We start from the raw sequence: 19,796 nt of genomic DNA on the forward strand, positions 1-19,796 counted from the left end.
CATATACACAAACACACACTCATCTTTCTGGTATTGCTCTAGAACTTGCAGGAATGCACCTTCATCTGTACCTGAGCCTTCAGGACTGCCCCAGAGCCCCCTAGCCCCAGTGCAGAGCTTTGCTTGTTTACTGCTCTCATGAAGTGGGCCCTAGGGAGCCAGGGTTGGGGAGGGAGAGGCTGGTCCTGCAGGGTTTGTCTTTGTTCTCTCTTCTTTAGGAAAGGCCTGGCTGTGTGTCCTGTGCTCACAGCAAGCAGCACTCACCACTCTGGCTGCCGAGACCTACCTCAGGCAGCTTCACTCGGCCTTCCTGGAAGGAGCAGGTCTTGGGGTCATGGGTGCAGACGTGCCGGTATTTACACCAGTGGCAGCGGTATGGGCTCTCCACGCAAGACAGGCACCTGGGCACGGAGGAGGAAGAAACACAAGTCATGGAACCTGCGTGAACCCAAAGCAGAGGGCTTAAGACTCTAGGGTCTGGCAAAATGTGTTTTAATATTAAGAGAAAGCCCCCCTCAAACACTCAGGAAGAGCAGACCTTACACAAATCCATCCCTTTCTCTCCCAGTCCTCAGGAAGCCAAGATCTTTGGCCTCCTCCCCCTCACTCAGGTAGTTGACAACCCTGGTACCACAGGGCCTAATCACGGTCTATCTCAAGATGGTGCCCTCTTTTGCCGAATTGGGAAACAGTGAGGTCTGGAGTCGAGGGGCTTGTCCAGAGTGCATGTGAGTCAGGGTAAACAAAGAAATTGAGTTTTAGTTCAAATTGACTCCAGAGTCTCAGCTGACAAGGATCCACATGGACCCAGCCTGGCAGAGGAAGGCCCTGAGGCTGCTCTCTCGGTGCCATGAGCTCCTGCGCAGTTGACCCCACTCTACACTTCACGCTCAGGAGACAAAGGCAACTTTATAAGAGTTCCTTCCTGCTTAAAAAACCACCATGGTTCTCTTCCTCCAAAGGGTGAAACCCAAATGCCTTGCCATGAAGGCTAAGCCCTTCACGGCGTCCAGGTCCACTCTCCCCACATGTGTTTGGCACTTCAGCCATGAACAGGCCATGCTCTCCCCAAGCTGTTCTCCTACCAGCAGTGCCATTCCCCCTTCCTCCACATGGCCTTCTCTTCTTCCTTCTTTGACCAATGGAGAGTTGGTCACAGTGGGCCCTTATCTCATTTATCCCTCTGTTTATGTCTCTGGGACAGGACTGGCCTTGTTGTACTATATTTCACTTATTCACCATCCAGTTTATCCACTAGTCCACTAGGTCATGACTCCTGGAGGGCAGGGATGGAGTCTTTGCTTCTTATTAATTTTTGATCCTCCCTGTCTAATGAGTAACACATTGCCTTGCACGTAGCGGATGCTTAAAATAATTTTATGGACAGAATGGAAACTTCACACAGGATTTCCTCTACCTCCTCTGCTTTCTTAGAGGGGCAAAATGGGAGTGAGGGATTAGGCCGCCTTGTGGTAAAGCCGTGGGAAGCTCTGTGGCAAGAAGCAGGAAGAGTATTCCAGTATTGAGGCAACTTGTTTTTGGCTGAGAGGTCTAGCTGCCTCTTACTTGGGACTGCAAAGAGAGCCAAGCTCTGGATTCCCAGCTGCCATATCCAGATAGCTAGACCCTGAAACTCCACCAGCCTAGAGCCCAAAAGTGTCTTTGGTTATGTCACCTAGCTTGCCCTGTGTGGAGAGGAAAACAGACAAGCCTATTAAAGCAAGCAGGGCTTTTTCAGAACAGGTCCTATGGTTCTTAAACTGTGTTCTACGGAACCCTGGGGGTTCCATGGAGCTTCTTTGGAGACTGTGTGAGAGATAGATATGTGGGGTTCCCAGACAGAGGGGTTCCAGGCCCCCTCAGTCCTCAACCAGAGCAGCTCCTCCTTCATCTATTTTGTATATTGGGCTTTCACACCTAATTTTGGTTGGAGAAAAGTTTCTATGTTGAAAAATGGGCTTGTACCTTCTAAATCTGGTCCAACTGCATCATTTTAGAGAGGAAATTATAGTATAGTAACAGAAAACATGAGCAGTACCTAAACAGTGGGCCAGACGCGGCTCTAACTGCTGCCCTGTGACAGCTCTTCTGATCCTCACAGCCACCCCGCTGACTGAGCACGGCTGACGTGCAGGGGTGGCAACCAGTGGTGTCCCAGCCAATGACTGCTCTGCTGGGACGGAGCTCCTGCCATGGCAGCTGTTCAATATTTGGGTGATATCCCTGCAAGGAGGACTACTATTTCCCCATCTACAGAGGATGCTGGGGCACAGAATGGTGAAGTTTCCAGCTGGTCTGACCCCAGAGCTCGAGCCTCTGCCCTCTGTCATTCCCTTGGAAAGTGGATGCTTCGGTCAAACTAGGCCAGAGCCGGTGCTGGAGCCAGAGCCAGACCTCCAGGGCAGAGCCCCCCAGCCTGTACCTTCCTCCCTGTTCTGCCCCTCGCCAGCCTGGGTCCTGACCCAGCCTGTGGGAGGCTATGCAGAGCTGAGCATTCAGTGACTTGTTGGACTCCCGGCCCTTGCCTGGACCCACATGGGGGCTTCTCTCCCTCCTCAGATCCCTCGTCTCCCCCAGGTGCTGGCTGCTCTGTTCTGCAGGTGAGATGCACCCCTTCCCAACAGATGGTGGGAAGGGAATCAGGTTAGACAGATTTATGCCAGAGAAGATGTATGCGCTCCCCACCTGACAGGTTCTCACTCTGCTCATCCTAGCCTCCTTCCATTAACCCTGCAGGCACCATGGAGGGGGCCTGTCTCCTTCTGGGGGTTAAGGAGGCCTCCTTATAGGGCCTCTAGATGGGTAACTCCTTGGGAACAGTGGTGAGGTCTTCTATCTCTGGATGAACCTTGAGCCCAGGAACAGGGAGCCAAGCGAGGCTGAGGGCACTTACGAGTTGTGGACGCTGCAGTTGTAGAAGACAAAGCTGGTGCTGGCGAAGGTCATGCCTGTCTCCTTCGACTTGAGCTGAAGCTGGACAACATGGTGGTCCCCTGCAGGGCAGAATCAGCCACAAGGTCAGCACGAAGGCCAAGGCCCCGTGTCGGGGTCCTACTGAGCATAATGCACCCTGGGAAAGGGGATCCCCCTGCCTTGTGGGTGCTCTCAGCTCTAACAGGACTCTGATTCAGCAGAGCCCCTTCCCAGGAGAAGCCCAAGAGCAGCTGCAGACAGCAGATCTGGTCTATTCCTCCTTCCACACTCTATCCCTGGTGCTCACCCATCATTTGCTCACCACTTCCTGCCATGTACACACACACACACACACACACACACTCACAGGTGTTCAAAGGTGCATTCAAATGCATTACGTCCATGCCATATTCACAGAATCACACACACACATTGATTAGCTACCAGGGACAAATAGATGTGTAGACTCTCAGTGATGCTGCCACAAACTATGCAGGAGGCTTTGCATGTAAGTGTATGACTGTGCACACACGAGCTCATTCCTCATCCCTGTGCTGATGCTCCCTCCTTTGGCGGGCTCAGGGCTCACTGGGGCGGGCGTCCCTGGAATCCTCAGCTGGCGCCAGGGAGGAGCCGGAGCACATGTTTAATTCACAGCCCTGACCCCAGGCTCCCACTTCCAGCCTTGTTCTGTGCCTTCCCCGAGAGCCTCATTAATCAATCAGCTCCAAACAAATGTGACAAGCCCAAATGGGAGGGCCAACATGGAATCAATCTGCCTGGGCTGGGCTTGTCCCTCGCCAGCATTGGGCCTCTCTCCACCCCTGTCCTTCTCAGTGCAGTTGGCCACAAATAGACAGCTCTAGGGAGGCAGGGCTGGGTGGGGTCGGGGCGGCAGTGATCCAGGGTCAGGGACCCAGCAGTGCAGACAGGGGGTGAGGAGCCAGATGACCCCCAGCATCCCCATCCCTGTTCCTGACTAGCTTCCCCTCCTCCACTGTGCCTCCATGCTGGCCCTCTAACGCTCTGGGACAATCTCTGAACTTGACTGACCAACACACTCTGATGCTGTTTGGCCCTGCCCTCTACCCACCCTCTCTGCAGCTGCTCCTCGTCCAGGATGAGGTTGACTCTTGGATGCTCACCTGCAACAGTCAATTCCAAGGGCAGCAGAGGGACACTTCATCCCTCTCTTCTTATAACGTACCCATCAACTCACACTGCTTCCTCTGACCCTCCCCTGCCTGTTGGCTCCCTCAATCACCCCACATCTTTCCTGAGTTCTCCAAACCCAGCTTTGCCTCCGGGGACTGCTCACCATTCTCTGTGATTATCCGAGGTACCTCCTTGGCTGCCGGGGAGTAGCACTGGATCTGATTGCCTATCACCAGCCCATCCATCTCTGACAGGTCCTCAAAGGTGCAGTTGACGCCAGCTGTCAGCTCCGGGACATTGTATGTCTCCAGGACCAGCTGTGAACAGCCCGGCAGGGGGAGAGAGAGGAGGAGAGCAAAATGGGAAAAGGAAGGGTGTGGAAGAAAGGAAGAAAGAGGGAGTGCAAGAGAGATCAGAGAGAAAGAAAAGAAAGAAAAACACGAGACAATGTTAACATAGAGAAGAAGAGACCCATTTATTATAAGAGCCTACAGAGAAGGCAGAGGGATTAGAGAAATAAAGACAAAAGAAACCTCACTAGAATCTGAATGGATTAGAAAACAGAATATTTAGGGGCTTGGTACATAGAAAGAAAGGTGGGCAGGACTGAGGAACTGCTGGTCAAGCTCCTCGTCCACTGTTTCCCAATTTTGGAAAATGACACCACCAGCCAAAGTGCCCAGTGCAAGACCGCGGAAGCCATCTTCTCTGTCTCCTTCTGCACATTAATCTCTCCCATCTCAGAGACGAAGTGGTCATTCCCCACACCCTCCCTCTCCCAGGCACCCTTTCGATCATTTTGGGTATCACGGTTTTCCCTGTTCTTTCCACCCATTATGCATAGAGGTTCTTCCCCAATATTCCTGTGAATGTTCCCCTCTTCCATGCCCAGGGACACATTCTTTAGCCCCCCGGCCTGCTCTAGAACTGCTTGGCAGGCCAGGCTTGGGCCAGCCTTCTTGAGGGGCCTTGAGCTGTAGCCCTTTCTGGTGAGTAGAGGGTTCTTCCCACATCCCTGGATCCCAGTTCCACCGTCCTTACCAGAACATTGTACTGAGAAACGGAGATGTTGCTGGGGTGGACGGTCAGCCGGACACACTGCTTCATCTCGGAGGCAAACCTGCGGGGCTCTCTGGACCGCTCACAGCGCTCCTTCCGGGTGCACCTGGGAAGGACAGACTGATGAGGGGCTCAGAAGAGGCTGCCTGGTCCACTGAGGAGCCTATGTGGAGGTCAGGCACTGCCAGCAGCTCCCAGGAGGTGTCCAAACTCAAGGTGCCCTTGACTGACCTTTTTGCTTCCTCCAGCCTGGTCCTCCCCCATCATGTCCACATTTGAAAAAGATGGTAATTCCAATCATCAGCTGCCGAATGCAGAAACTTGAGCGTCATCCTACTAAAGTCCCCCAAACTCCTCCTCATTCACATAAAGAGTTGCAAAGTCTTGTCTATTCCACCTCCCCACTCATCCTCGGCCATGGTCGCTCTCCTCCCTCCTTAGGCAAACCAAGCCTTATTCATTCCATATATAGAACGTACCCTTTCAGACTTCCTTGCCTTTGCACATGCCAGTTCTTCTGTCTGGACTGCCCTCTCCCCACTTTTCTCCTGTCCAACTTCTACCTATCCTTCCAGACACAGTTCAACTATTACACACCTGTAATCCTGTCCCCTCCTCACCAACCATCCCCACCCCAGGCAAAGTTGAGAACACTTTGGAGTCTCCTAAAGGCTGGAGCTTCTTAGATTACATGACAATTATGGGGCTAAGTGCAGCCCTTGCCTACCAAGTGTGAGCTTCTCAGAAGAAACCATGCCTGACTTCTTCTGGAATCCCCTGTAGACCTCACATCCAGCAGACAGAAGGGCAGTGTGGGTGGATGGGCAGAAGGGAAGGAAGGATGAAAAGAGCAGAGTGTCGCAGTTCAGAGTGTGCTCTGGAGCCAGTCTGCCCTGGCTCGGAATCTCTGCTCCACGGCACAGGGTAACTGCTACAGTAGGTTTACTCTTACTGCTTAGTGTCCTGTGTTGTTCAAGGAGTTCCTTGTCACTAGTGGACCACATCCAGAGTGACCTGGGATCTTACAGTGTTAATTGACGGGGGCTTGTGAAGCATGCACATAACAACCATGGTCGTCACCCCAGTGCACGCGGGACACACAGGGGAAGGTGCTTAAGCCCTCCGCTGGGGCCAAAGCTGTCCCTGCCTTACAGCGGCAGCTCACTGCAGGGAGGTACCCGACTTCCAGGGAACAGTATTTATTCCAAGCCAGGCAAGCCCTGTGAATGCGGAGCTTCACTGAGTGGCCATGATTTGGAAGCTCTGGACTACTGGTTCTGCTGTGAGTGAGGGAAAGCCTGTCCTCAGAGGGACAAGTGGAGAGACGATGGACTGCAGGCACTGAGTGGCTGAGCTCTCTCCGTTACAGAGAGTAGACTCTGCAAAGGAAAGAGGATGTCAGGGGCTGTTGCAGGACAGGAGGGAGCACTGGGCAAGGAGTTCAGTAGGAAATGGAACAGCCAGGGACATGTGACCCAGCTGGGGAGAGGGCGATTGGGAGGGAACGTCTCTCTCAAGAAGCAGACAAGCGAGGTGTGGGGCAAAATACGAGGGAAGAGAGGTGCCTAGACAGCCTGAGCTGCTCTTGGGGTGACTCTCAGGCACAGAGGAAAGCTGTGGGGGGGGGTCTCTCCTTCCAGCCGTGGGGAAGGAAGATACTTTTGGTCCCAATAAGAGGGACCGCCTACCAGTGGAGGGTCTGAGAGAATTTAGCAAACAAAGGAGAAATCACTGAAGGCGTGGACTAAAGAAGAAACGGAGACACAGAGACAAAAAGGACGACCTTAGAGTAGACTGGATGTGTAATGTGAAAGGAAAAACAATTCTGCATAACAGAATCACAGCTACCGTCACTGAGCGTTTATTAGGCACAGCGATAAGGGGCTTACTGTGGACATCACTTAAATCCTTCAACAGTGCCGCCAGGTAGGGACCATTTTAAATCCCACCTTTAGAGCAGGAAACTGCAGACAGGGTGGTAAGTTGCTTGCCCAAGCTCACCAGCCAACCAGAGAGAGCCAGAATTTGAACACAGATGAACTCCCGACATCTACTTTCAACCACTGTGCTCTACCTTCCCGAAGTTTCTAGGCTGAGACGCGAGAGACAGACCCTCTTGCTGCAGACTAAACCCATTTTCCTTGCCATCTTGATGTTCCTTTCATGTGTTTAGGGCAATTTAAAAACTTCCCTACAATCTTCTTCTCTAGGCTAATCACTATTTTTGGCTGCCACTGGAAAGCACTTTGAATATTACTGCAACTCATGAATCCTCCAGGAACCTTCTAGGACTTCCATCGCAAGAGCGAAAGGTCAGACAGGAGTGTGGTCATCTCCCTGGCTGCTCTAGCAGACCCATGGCAACCAGGGCATCTGCCTAAAAGTCTCGGAAGTTAATTTGCCAGGCCAGTTCTTCTGCGAGGACTTCATTACCTCCAGCCATTAAGCTAATGTTATGGACTTTTCCAGAGTGTCTGCACTGACATGGCTATTAATAGTGTTATTACTCCCATTAACAGCAGACCCAGAGAGCTGGTCTGGGCTTAAATTATTCACTGACTCCCCAACTTTGAAGTTCCTATTTCCAAGAGCAATCAGTAGGTCTGAAAATGTCTTTGATTAAATTATGAAGAGAGAAAAATGAAGCTGCTTTCAGGCCAAACATCACCTGGCGTTACCAAATAGAGATCCAGATAGAAACGAGAGAGCTCCATCTCTCTTCTTGGGGGTTCAAAAGAGCTTGGTTGGGGGATCTCAAGACAAGTTCTACCTATGTGGTTGCTGCTCCCAAAGTTCATGTGGTGCGTCCTGCCATGGCTCCTGAGAGCCCCAAACGAACTACTCATCATCTCCCCCCAAATTTAGGTCTTACCAGGGAAGCCACCTAGAGCTTACAATTTAAAAATCCCATCTAACCAGTAATCTTGGGCAAACTACTTAATCTCTTGATGCCTCAGTTTTCTCATCTGTAAAACGGGAACAAAAGGGTATCTACCTAATAGGGTTATTACGAGGATTAAAAGATTATGCAAGTAAAGCATTTAGAACAGGGCATAGCTCATACATAATAAACTCTCAGTAAATGTTAGCTGGTATTATTGCTCCATCCCTTCTCTGCCTTCCTCATCCAAACCACAGCTGATGCAGAAGCACGTCTCCTCCCAGACTGGCCCATGTGGCAAATCAAAGACAAAAAGACAGGGGTGGGGGCTGGCCCCGTGGACGAGTGGTTAAGTTCGCGCGCTCCGCTGCAGGCGGCCCAGTGTTTCGTTGGTTCGAATCCTGGGCACGGACATGGCACTGCTCGTCAAACCACGCTGAGGCGGCGTCCCACATGCCACAACTAGAAGGACCCACAACGAAGAATATACAACTATGTACTGGGGGGCTTTGGGGAGAAAAAGGAAAAATAAAATCTTTAAAAAAAACAAAAAGACAGGGGTGGCCCCAGCAGTGTCCCTCTAAATGAGGGAGGGGAGCCCCAGAGGCAGGAGGGACGAAAGAGGGGAAGAGTGGGTTGTAGCTCTGCATTCTTACGAGCTGTCAAAGGGTATTGAGAACTCAAATCTCTCAGTGGAAAGTCAAGTTTAAGGTCAGCGTTGAGGATGATTTGACATTTCTACCATCCCTCAGGGCCCGTGAGGGTGGAGGCTCCATGGAGGCAAATTTCCAAAAGCTCAGACAAGTGACCTTAGATGTGATGGGATAATGGAGGGGGAAGAATGAATTTCTTCTGAGTTCTTATAAGGGCTGTCAGGGTAATGGCCTTCTGCTCTTCTAGGACTGTGAGTTCTTATTAGCCCAGGCAAGAGCTAGGAAATGTGCAAAGGGTTAATTCATGACTCTTGGAGGAAGTGAGGGTGGGGGGCTCTTAGATGTTTTCTTCAACACTGGCTCCAGGTACTTCCTACCACATTTCCTGCAATTCCACTGTGCAATTGCACCCTGGAAGCGGAGGAAGATCCTGCTTCATCCATTTGCCAGGCGGGACTCAAAAAGTGTCATAAGCATAAGGACTCCAAAAGTGCATGCCATATGACTTTGAGTTTTCAAACATTTGTCCCTGCCACCACGATTGTCACTCCACCCCAAACACAGACCTGTAGATGGCCAGCAGGAAGCAGACCCCATGAAGATACCCCAGGCCCCCAGAATTGGAGTCTGGGCTGGCCAATCTCCTCTTACTTCCCTTCCTCATTCCACATTTTCTGCCGTTCAGCCCACCAGTCCCAGTTCAGAGGTGCTCAAAGCCCTTGGGGACAAAGGCCCTGGCCCCTGGAGGGGTTATTATTCAAGTCAGTGGTTCCAATGAGATTATCCTCTCTAATGAAGCAGCTACCTCCGCCCTCCCCTAAGCCTGAACTTTCACTGCTGGAGAATTCCCAGCCAAGTGGAAAATTAGAACGGAGAGGAAGGGAGAAAGGAAGGGGGTAAGGCAGAGGGGAAGAGGTGGTGATTAAGTTCTCTAGAAATTAATTCCTAAATACAGTGATAGAAATATTAACTCCCACTGTTGCTGGCTGGGCAGGCAAATTTCATTTTGGAAATGAGGCTATCTGTGAGTCCAGCCTGGGTAAGTCTCCAGGCATGGGGGGAACCATTGCTGGTCCATCTCCCCAGGCCCTCCAGCATGGGTCCCCCAGCCTTGGATGGCAGAACTTGCTCCTTGCTTCTCCCCACAGTAACCCCCAATCCTTAACATTTCACATTGGTCATGGCATGTGTGTTAAGTGCACCATTTGGAGAATCTGTGTTTAGAACACGAGGAAGTTGGGAAAAAAAATGGGGTGGGGGTGGGACTTCCCAAATGAACTTTACAGAAGAGTTAAGATGACTTGGAATGACCTCAAGTAGGAGATCATGGGGGGCTCTTTGGTCATTGTCTCCACATCAGGAACCCAGACGAGGGAAGAGACTGGGTTTCCTAATATTATCATCCTTGCCCTCTTCAGGAATGCCCACAGAAACGGGCAGGCGCATCTTTGCAGCTTGGAGGAAGGTGGACTAGATGGTAAAGGAAGGCTTTCCAGGTAGATGGGTGTAAGAAGTTTCTTGTATGAAGGGCATGGACCAAGGGAGTCCTTTCAGTGTTATGATTCTAGGATCCAATGACTGACACCATGCTCTCAACCTAAGTATTTAGGTTGTTCTTGGGTAAACACCAAGACAGGGAGACCTTGATTACACTACAGTTTTCCTTCTGACACCAGCTGCTGGCGACTCAACTCACCACCCTATTATCATCTCTAAGGTTCCAAAGCCAACCTGAGCAGCACATGTTGGATTCACCATGCCTCTTGGGCCTCACTCAAAGGATGAGGTCACTGAAGCAGGAGGAGGGCGCAGGACTTAATGGGAACCAGCAGGTGCAGGAGTCCAGGGGAGGCCCAAGAACCTCTCTAGGCTTGTGTAGTAACCAAGTAGTGCTGTCCTGGGTCCATGGTTGGATTCTGGTGGGCTCTGCCCTGGGTCCCAGGTTGGATTCTTGCCTTGGCTTCCTTTCAGCCCCTACCTAAACGCATGATCCATTGAACACAAACCTCAGGTGATGGTAAAAGGGAGCTGGAGAGTTTCCTTCTTTCTGAGAAGAGAAATTACATTTAGCAGTTGGTAAAAGAGAAGGCGAAGTGGGGCTCTCTCTCCTCTTTGTCAGTAGGTTGTGCTATTCAGACTTATTGATTTCTACTAAGGTGAGAAGAGGTTAGGAAAGATGAGGAGGAGAGAAGAGCAGTGGAGGGAGAGAGGACAACAGAAGGAGTGAGGAGGAGGAGAAAGCAAAGTCTTATCCTAGCAGGTGGATCCATTCTCTTCATAATCCAGTTGGTAACAAGGAGAATGCTGTCCATCACCTGAGACACGTTCAACAATTACTCTGATTGATTCTGATCAGCTTTCACACTACACTTTATCCAACATCCTGGAGCTTTTGTGTCATTTATGTTACCAGGTCATCACTCCAACCCACGTGGCACAGGGTGTCATGATTGGGCAGAGTGTGTGAATGCTGGTGTATGGATGTGCGTGTCTGGACTTTAAGCCTTAGAGGCAGCCCAGCTCCTCAGGCTGTCCCCAGGGAGCCAAGTCATTAGACTGGGAGGGACACTCGGAGCTCAGATGGACCACGGGGGGTTCCTAAATCATATAAGAAGATGGCACTGTTGACTTACCATCTTTTGGTCGTGAATGTACGTGTTATACGTAATGTATGTGGAGGGGGTGGAGAGGAGGTTAAGAGAGGTTAAGAGAGTGGTTAAGAGAGGATAGCAAACGTCCTTAACTCATACCATGTATCTGCTGAGCCACGGAAAGAAAAATTCGAATACATTAGTATCTAGTCTGGGACTCTCTCCTCTGGACTAGAGGCTGATAACTTTTTGGCAAAGAGTCAAGGAAGACCACAGTATATACTGCAAAGAGTTTTCTGGGCAGAGGTGGATCCCAACAATTCCTCATGATTGTGTAGACGTGGCATAAACAGCATGAGGAGAGATCATTGACTTAGCATGTTAGCATTAAGTATCCCTTGACTACAGGTTAAAAAATAAATAAAAATAAAACCAGGCTATGGGATATGCTAAGAAGCAGCAGGGAGGGACTTGCATTCTGGAAGCAGTCTGTGCTTCATTAAGGGGACACTCGGCCATGGCTATGGGATAAACTGTTCTCTGCACCCTTCCAGGTGGCCGATGGGCAGCCAACTACATGGCCATTGAAGACTGCCTAAATGGCACAGCTGGTTAGAGTTGCCCAAGGCAGGAAGACTTTCCAGCAGTGCGTTTGCTCAGCTGCCCAGCCACAGCCCTCCAGTCCCAGGGAGGACAGGAAGGGGAAGGGGACCTCAGAGGAGCCTTGCAGTCTGACCTCAAGCCTCTGCTTACACAGACATTGAAATCAGGACTACCTCCAGGTACGCTGTGGTGCCTGCTGTGTTCCCGGTGCCCTGAGGGGGCTTCATACACATCCTCGCCCTTCATTTTCACAGTGTGGCTGTCAGATGGCTCTTCCATGGCCATTTTACAGCTGAGGAAATAGACCCCAGACTGGGTCTGTCTGCAGAGAATTCTTGGTTTGAACCCAGCCCTTCCGCTCTGGGTAGCAACACCTTTTCTTGCCTTTCACTCTCTCCAGCTTGGCAGAAACTATATAAAGAAGAAAAGAAGTGAATCCTGAAGAGCAACTTGTGCCAGCCCATCCAGGGGAGGGCATTATGCCAACAGACGAAATCTGTAAAGAGGAGGGGGCGCCAGGGGGCGGGGGAGAGACTGTAGAAAAGCTGATCTTATCTCTCCTCTGTCAATGTCTTGGTTACATGAGCCTCCCAGGAGTGACATGATGACACTTCTGAAGAAAGGTAATGCCTGGGCCAATCGATGCTGCTGGGGCTGCCGTGGGATCCCGTTACCTGCTGAGACTGAGACAGGCTTCTTGGGCTGGACCTGGGAGGGGAAGATGGAGAGGGGCCTGGGGACCTGCCAAGCCTGGTGGTTGGAGGGAATGTTCCAGGCCCGGGAGAAAGGAAGCCCGGGCTGTAGGCTTTCTTTACCTTCACCCATGTCAGAACAGGCAGGCTCAGGCCCAAGGTGAATGCCCTGGGCACAAAGGCTCAAGCTTCAGGGCCAAATAAATGCCCAGCTTGTTGAAGCTGTCATAGCCATAGAAACCAGCAAGCCCGTGGGGCTGACCCTCCGTGCTACTGGGTTGGCAGGCCAGTGCTTCAGGACAACTGAGGGTGAGTAACAGAGGGAGGGTTTCAGTTACACGAACATTTCTTAAGCCTGTTCAGTCTGCAACCCACCTGTGCCTCTGCTGGTACAAATGGCCCTTTCAGTCACCTGAGCCTCCTGCTTGTAGGGGCTCCGCCCTTGAACTGCACATGATCTCGCACTCCCTCCCCTCCTGTTTCTCTGTCTCTGCCTCTCCCTCCCTCTGTCTGTCCCTCTCTGTCTCTCTGTCGTTCTCTTTCTCTCTCTCACATAGACACAGACACACAACACACACACACACACACACACACTCACAGAGCTTCTGTTGCCCTCTTCCCACAAAGTTCCCAACTTCTTACTCCCTACCACCTTGGGAAAAGTTGGCGAAAGTGACAGAGACAACAGATGCATCTTGACACCCAAAGGAACCCTCTTCCTGATGCTTTTTGCCTCTTTTCCTGGGCTCAGGCTGCTGGGCCCTGCACTTAGCACACAGTCCTGCCCATGGCTCAGGCCTGACAAATGCACTGATTCCAGTACAGACTGCAAGCCCACCCCATCCCTGGACCAGAGGCCTGGTTCCCGAGAAGTTTCAGGGTGGATGGTCTAACATAGTTCCCTGGAATCGCCTGAGCCTAGCACGGTGCCTGGCACAGAGGGAGCAGGCTGCTGTGAAAGAGCCACGGACAAGTCCGTGTGTATGGGCACAGCACTCCTCCAAAGCAACCAAGTATCCTGCACTTTTCACCGTGCACCCTCCCCAGCAAACCGAAGCATCCCAGAGTAATATCTGCAGGCTCCCCCTGGTCCTCCTCCACCTTCTGCACCGACTCTGCCTGCCCCAGCCTTCTCCCTGCCCTCCTCCTCGGCCCACGTCCTCATGCTTCTCTCCCAGCCAGGAATATTCAGTTGGCATCTGTTTATAATGAAAGGGAGGGTGTATCAGGAGAGTCTTTGACCTGAATTTAAGCCACTAGGGAAGAAAGGCCCACTGGGATGAATGGGAAGGAGCATAAGAGAACGTTCTGGATGAAGGAAAAGCTGTAGATCTCGATAGGGGCGTGGATTACCCAAGTGTTTGCATTTGCCAAAACTTTTCAAACTGTTCACTTAGGATCTTGCATCTCACTCTATACGAATTAAACATTACATCCCAATTATGAGCATCTTAGAAGATTTAGGGGATCTACTCTTCTTCACCAGCCACGTGGGCCGGGGGCTTGTCCTTGGTCATCGACTCTGGGAGGGAGGGAGGATTTACTGAGTGTCACGGTGGGCAGGCAGCACGGCCTGGGGTTACTCATAGGCTGAACCCTCCCAGGGGAGCTGGGCTCTACCAGCTACATCAGCACAGCCCCCATCCCCAGGGTCTTCACACAACCAGGAGGCTCAAGGTTATGGAGAACCACACTTTGACCTGGTGGAGAACCTTGGACTTCTATAACACCCTTTATACCTAATTTTATCCTCACGCCTCCACTGTGAAAAGCTACCATGCTCCCTCTTTATAAACGAGGATGCCAAGTTTCTGACGCAGAGTTACAGTCGATCCTCATTATCTGTGGATTCCATGTTTGTGAATTTGCCCACTTGCTAACATTTACTTATAATCCCCAAATCGATACTGCAGCACTTTCATGGTCACTTCTGGACATGAGCAGAGTGGCGAAAAGTTGGAGTGACCACACACACACATTCCCAACAGAGGTCCCACAAAGGAAGGACACTCGCCTTCTTGTTTCAGCTTTTGCTAAAAACAAGTGTCCTTTTCATGGTCTATTTAGTGTCACATTTTTCACATTTTTGTAGGGGTTTTGGTGACTTTGCTGTTTAAAATGGCCCCCAAGTGTCATGCTGTCTAGTTCCTAAGTGCAAGAAGGCTGTGATGTGCGTTATCGAGGAAATACGTGCATTAGGCGAGCTTCTTTTAGGCACGAATTTAGTGCTGTTGGCCGTGAGTTCAACAACAATGAAACGATATCTATTAAATAAGGTGTCTTTAGACAGAAACACACATAAAACATGGTTATATACTGACTGGTTGACAAAAATGTCGTGGCCAGAGGCTCACAGGAACCCAGCGCTGTATTTCCTCTAGGAGCAATGGTTCAGTGTTCACTAACTTGGTGTTCGCGGTGACTTTACAGAACAGAGCTACCACAAATAATGAGAACTGACTATACTCATCCAAAGCCCCACAGCATGTGTGCAAAAAGTGAGGACTAGAGGCCACTGGTTTCCATTTCAGTCATCCTTCCAAAGTCCCTCATGGCTTTCCCACGCCTGCACCCACTGTGGCATTTTGGGTGAGGAGGGGCCACCAGCAGCAGCAGCAGGGTCTCAGTGCTGAGTAGCAGACACAGAGAAAGTACTTGCACAGCCCCTGCTTTCTGAGAGCCTGTGCTTAATAAGGGCTGTACCGGCATGACACACATAAGATGTGCAAACTTCAAAGTGAGACATGATGCCAGGTTAACAGACGTGAGAGGAATCCAGCAGGAACATCTACCACTCAGAGGAAGGCAGTCTGAGGCTAGGATACCCATGCGAAGGGAAGGATGCAATTAAAGTAGAGCCATCCAGAAAATCAGGGGGGGGTCAACCAAAGTCATAAGAGGCAGGGCCCCCTTGAGCTGTCAGTCCTTCCCCAACTGTGTCAAGATTTCCGGTGAGATCCCACTTTACATTTCACGCACTCCACAGTTCATAGTGCCCTTCCACTCACACGATCTCACTTGATTCTCCAATGACTCAATGAGGTGGGCAAGACAGCATGACCAGCTCCAAATCCCAGATGAGGAGCTGGGATGCTGCCCCGGTTGCCACACAGCTGGGGGATGTGGAATTTGGACTTGGTGGCAGATGCCCAAAGTTCATGTCCATGGCTGTTTTCTTTAGGCCGTGCCGAGAGTAGAGCTGCTGGCTTCTCAGTGTAGGCTGACGGCCTCCTTCATGAACTGTCCAGACTTTACCCTGGCCCCAGTCCACTCACTTGATAGGAGGCAAGCATTATGTTACTAAAGGCGAAATTGAGGCTACACCCGAAGTAGTCTCTGGTACCTTCTCCTCTCATTACTGTTTAACTCAGCAGTGGGGATGGGATGTGGGGTACTTGCAGCCCCCTTTGCTGCCTTCGCAGAGCCTCAGGGTCCCTGCACCTCACAGGGCTCGGAGCTATGTGGGGCTGGCCAGCATCACTAGGCAGGATCAAAGCTGACACGGAGAACTGTCTTTGGGTTCCACAGGCACAGAGTGTCAGAGAAGGAGCAGCTTTTCTGATTGCCCCTGAATGATGCCAGGTGTGAGAGGCCCATGCCAGGAGCAACTAAGCCATCCTTGGCCAAGCAGAAAGCCAGCTAGCCTCCAGGCCCTCAAGGAAGCAAGGGGTCTGGAGCACAGTCCCTTTCTGAGAGGCCTTACTGTGTGGGACAAAGAAAGCGACTTCCCTTCTGCCTTGCAGAGTATCATCTAGGCAACTCTTCTGGGTTGATGAGAGCTGAATTCTGAATGCAGTCTCTTCCGTCCTCTTTTATGCAGGCCACTCTTAGGCTCCACTGCTCTCTGTTACAACATATACCTTTGTGCACATTCCTGCACCCAGTTTCCGATCATCTCTGAGTTATATGCATTTCAGTGCAGGTCAACGGTTCTCATTTTTTTTCCCACCATAACATTCCTGAGGGATTTCAGACCTTTCTTAAAGAACTCAAGGACTCATTATGCCTGAGTCTGTCACCCAGAGATGGGAGGGTGCCTGTACCCATGGAGAGGATGAATTCGAATTTAAGAGGGTGTTTCTAACTTTCAGAGGAACCCCAGGAGTTGAAAATGACTGATAAATGTCGTTGGTCACATAAAGTTTAGGCTCTTAGAAGGAAGACTAAAGTACTTCTCCTTAATTTATAACACTTGTTTCCAAATCACAGAGCGTCAAGTTTCAAGTGCTGACCAGAAGCCAGGTTCCAGTAACAACAGCTTGACTAGAACCAAATTCCATTAGAGTGGCACCCAACTACTGTTGGCTTCTTCAGTCAGTGATGCCGAGGGTCTTTGGATCCCCCACAAAAGGCCTTCAGCTCTCCTCACATGTCTGGGCTGGGTTTCTGTACCCTGCATCCCATCCCTCAGATCATGTACCAGGCTGCCGTTTGCCTCCAGGGTATACCATTGCCTTCCTCCCACTTCTAGAGGATAAAAAGGAGCCAGCACAAAAGAGGCATATAGGGAGAGTGCCCAGCGTTTGGGACTGGGCTTCACTGGTCCAGTGACCCCAGGCCCAGGGTGCTCTGACAGCCGGATGGGTGGTATGATAGCAGAGAGAAGGTTCTTGGGTGCTACGTACTTGAACTGTACCCCTCAAGTACCAGAAGATTCTGGGGCATATCGAAGAGTCTGTTAAGTGGATGTTGAATCACTAAATGGACAGGACATATCTCGCACATGATTTAGTGGCCCATGTGGGCCTTGAGAAAAATGTCCAATGCCTTTTTCCTGGTGTTCAGTCCTGGAATGTCAGTCTGCAGTCAAGTCTCAGTCAGAAATGTCCAGCAATCTCCCTCCAGCCCTCCGGTGTGTAATTATCCAGTGTGCGACTTCATATCCTGACCCAACCTCCCATGCTGACATTTCCATACACCTTATGGGAATTTGGCAATTTAAAGTGAAATCAGAACAAAAGAAGAGAGAGGAAATTTGTAAATGATATAAGGAAGGAAGAGTAAGAAAAGACAGGGTGAGAAGAGAGGTCAAAGGGAAGGAGAGGGGTGAGAGAGAAGAAGAGGAGGAGGAAGAGAGAATTATGGGGGGAAGTGGGAGGCAGGAGGAAGCTGCCCATCGGTACTCACGTGTTGTGGAGCACACACCAGCCGCAGTGGGGATCGCCGGAGCCAAGGCACTCGCTGCAGCTCTGGTACTGACCACAGGACTCCACAGGGACCCTGGTGAGCTAGGACAGGATGACAACGGAGGGAGCAGTCAAGATTTTGCAGAACACCCAGTAGGTCACCAGAAAGAGATATTCTATCAGGTATATCACCTAAAACAGTGTAGGAGCACGAAGGGGCCTAGAGCCCCAGCCCGAAAGGGACCTTGAGTGATCACATTTGAGCAGGTGGCCACATAAGCATGCAGAGGAGACAACCACCTGTTATTTTCTTAGCAGTGCCTGGGAATCGACTCCACAGAGTTCATATTAAATTATTATAAATGATATTTGTATAGTGTACCTGTAAATTTCCCCACCACCAAAACCCCAAAATAAGTCTACAAACATCCAATTCATCACATATTTGTTTCTCATCAATGTCATAAACACCAATGTGTATTCTTTCTCCATTCTTGTTTCTCTTCTGCCATACAGTGTTTCGCCTTCTTCCCAGTCCTTCTTCAGGTTCTGTCATTTTTGGGGTTCCAGAGAGCCCTAAACCCAAGCCCAAGACCCTTTTCTTTCTCTCTCTCTCTCTCTCAGTGCCTTTTAACGAGGTGTAATCAGCTTGCTTTGCGGCAGTTCCTTGCACACTCACTCTTTCTCATAACGGTGGCCAACTGGCTCTCAATGTTTTCACTCTGGTGCTTTCAAGGAGCAGCTGTTGCTATTTCTCCTCCTACCCACACCCTCTTCATCACAAGGGGCTTCCTCTCCGACCCCAAACTCTATATTCGCTTCCACCAGCCGCTTGTTAATGTAAAATGTTCCACATGACATTTCTGCTTAGCCCAAACGCTTCCGTTTCCTGCATGCTCCTAAAGAGCTTTTGCATTTCTTTGTTCTCCAATTTGGCTTTGCCCCGTGATGTCTTTACAGGACTCCTCTGGGCTGAAAGGAAGTACGTACTTCACAACAATACACAGGATCAAATGGAATTTTAGTTTTCTTTCTATGGCCTTGGTCTTTATTCTCCATTTTTGCCAGTTTCTTCTTTACAAAAAGTGTTTCTTCTTTTTTTTTTTTAAACCATTCTTTTCCATTTGGGATACCTTTTTATTTCAATGGGAGACTTCTGACCTTATCTTTCAGCTCGAGCTAAGAGAATTTGATGTGGTCGTCCTTTTTAATTTCTCGCCAGCAGACAACAGGCCTGAGAAGTATAAGCCACGCTGACTTGACCGAGCCTCTGTGCTTCACGAGCAAACGCAGAGGCTGTTTTCCCTGTTGTTCCTGGGGCATCTGCCTCCGTAAAATGATGTACCACTTGGCAGGGGCTACTCGTAACTCATGCACAGGCGAACTGGCACCAGCGCCTACTCAATTAGTCTCGACTCTCTTTTGGAATTAATTCATAATTAATTCCAAATCCCGCATGATCTCTTTTCCCTTTCCACCTTAATTTTCTTATTCCCTTTATATTTCTTTTTTTTGTTTTCTCAAATGCACACCGAGCATTCTTCATGACCACATTGCATTTTCCCTTCTTCCAAGTCACCTTTTACCTTCCTGCTCCCATTCCTATAGCTTTGCCCTCGGCCTTGGTGGCCCTTTCTCCGCACTCTCGGATGTCTTTTTCTACATTTGGAATTTTATCTTCCCTTTTATTACCACTCATGTAATCAGCATGAGCCATGCCTCAGCTCTGCCTACCCACAACCTTCCTATTTTTGTAATTAATCCTGACAATCAGGTTCTTACAAATTACCCCGCTGAGTCTACACACAGCCGGGAACTTCCCTTCTTCCTGTGGCCTCTTTAAGTCCTTTCCCCACCCCTCAAATGGGCATAGACATGCTGGTTAGGTAAGCACATAAATAGTGGTTGCCACCCCCAAGTACCAGGACTCCTAGGAATCCATGAGTGTTAATGAGGTCCACAGCTATTTCCAATGTTTCTGAAAACCTAATGGGAATTGGATCGTTGCTGTTTTCTGTCTGTATGCATACTCAGTGATGTATTTCCCATAGTAAAAATAGGAAATATATTATTACTTAATAAATGCAGTTTGTTTAGTAGGCAAAAATCTTTCAAAACATGAT

At 50.1% G+C, this 19,796-nt stretch overlaps 1 protein-coding gene across 2 annotated transcripts in view; it reads right to left on the reverse strand.

Annotated features, from left to right (window-relative positions):
- Positions 1-19,796, reverse strand: part of PLXNA4 (plexin A4) — a 428,442-nt gene that overhangs the window by 89,322 nt on the left and 319,324 nt on the right. For both annotated transcript variants that reach the window (XM_014840844.3, XM_070513683.1), the window contains exons 5-9: positions 17,675-17,775; positions 5,110-5,233; positions 4,232-4,385; positions 2,894-2,993; positions 287-401 (exon numbers count right to left, since the gene is read on the reverse strand). In XM_014840844.3, coding sequence (XP_014696330.3) covers positions 287-401; positions 2,894-2,993; positions 4,232-4,385; positions 5,110-5,233; positions 17,675-17,775 — 594 coding nt within the window. The remainder of the gene's footprint in view (positions 1-286; positions 402-2,893; positions 2,994-4,231; positions 4,386-5,109; positions 5,234-17,674; positions 17,776-19,796) is intronic.

The sequence above is a fragment of the Equus asinus genome, chromosome 1, assembly GCF_041296235.1.
Source record: "Equus asinus isolate D_3611 breed Donkey chromosome 1, EquAss-T2T_v2, whole genome shotgun sequence".
In the NCBI taxonomy this organism is placed as follows: Eukaryota; Metazoa; Chordata; class Mammalia; order Perissodactyla; family Equidae; genus Equus; species Equus asinus.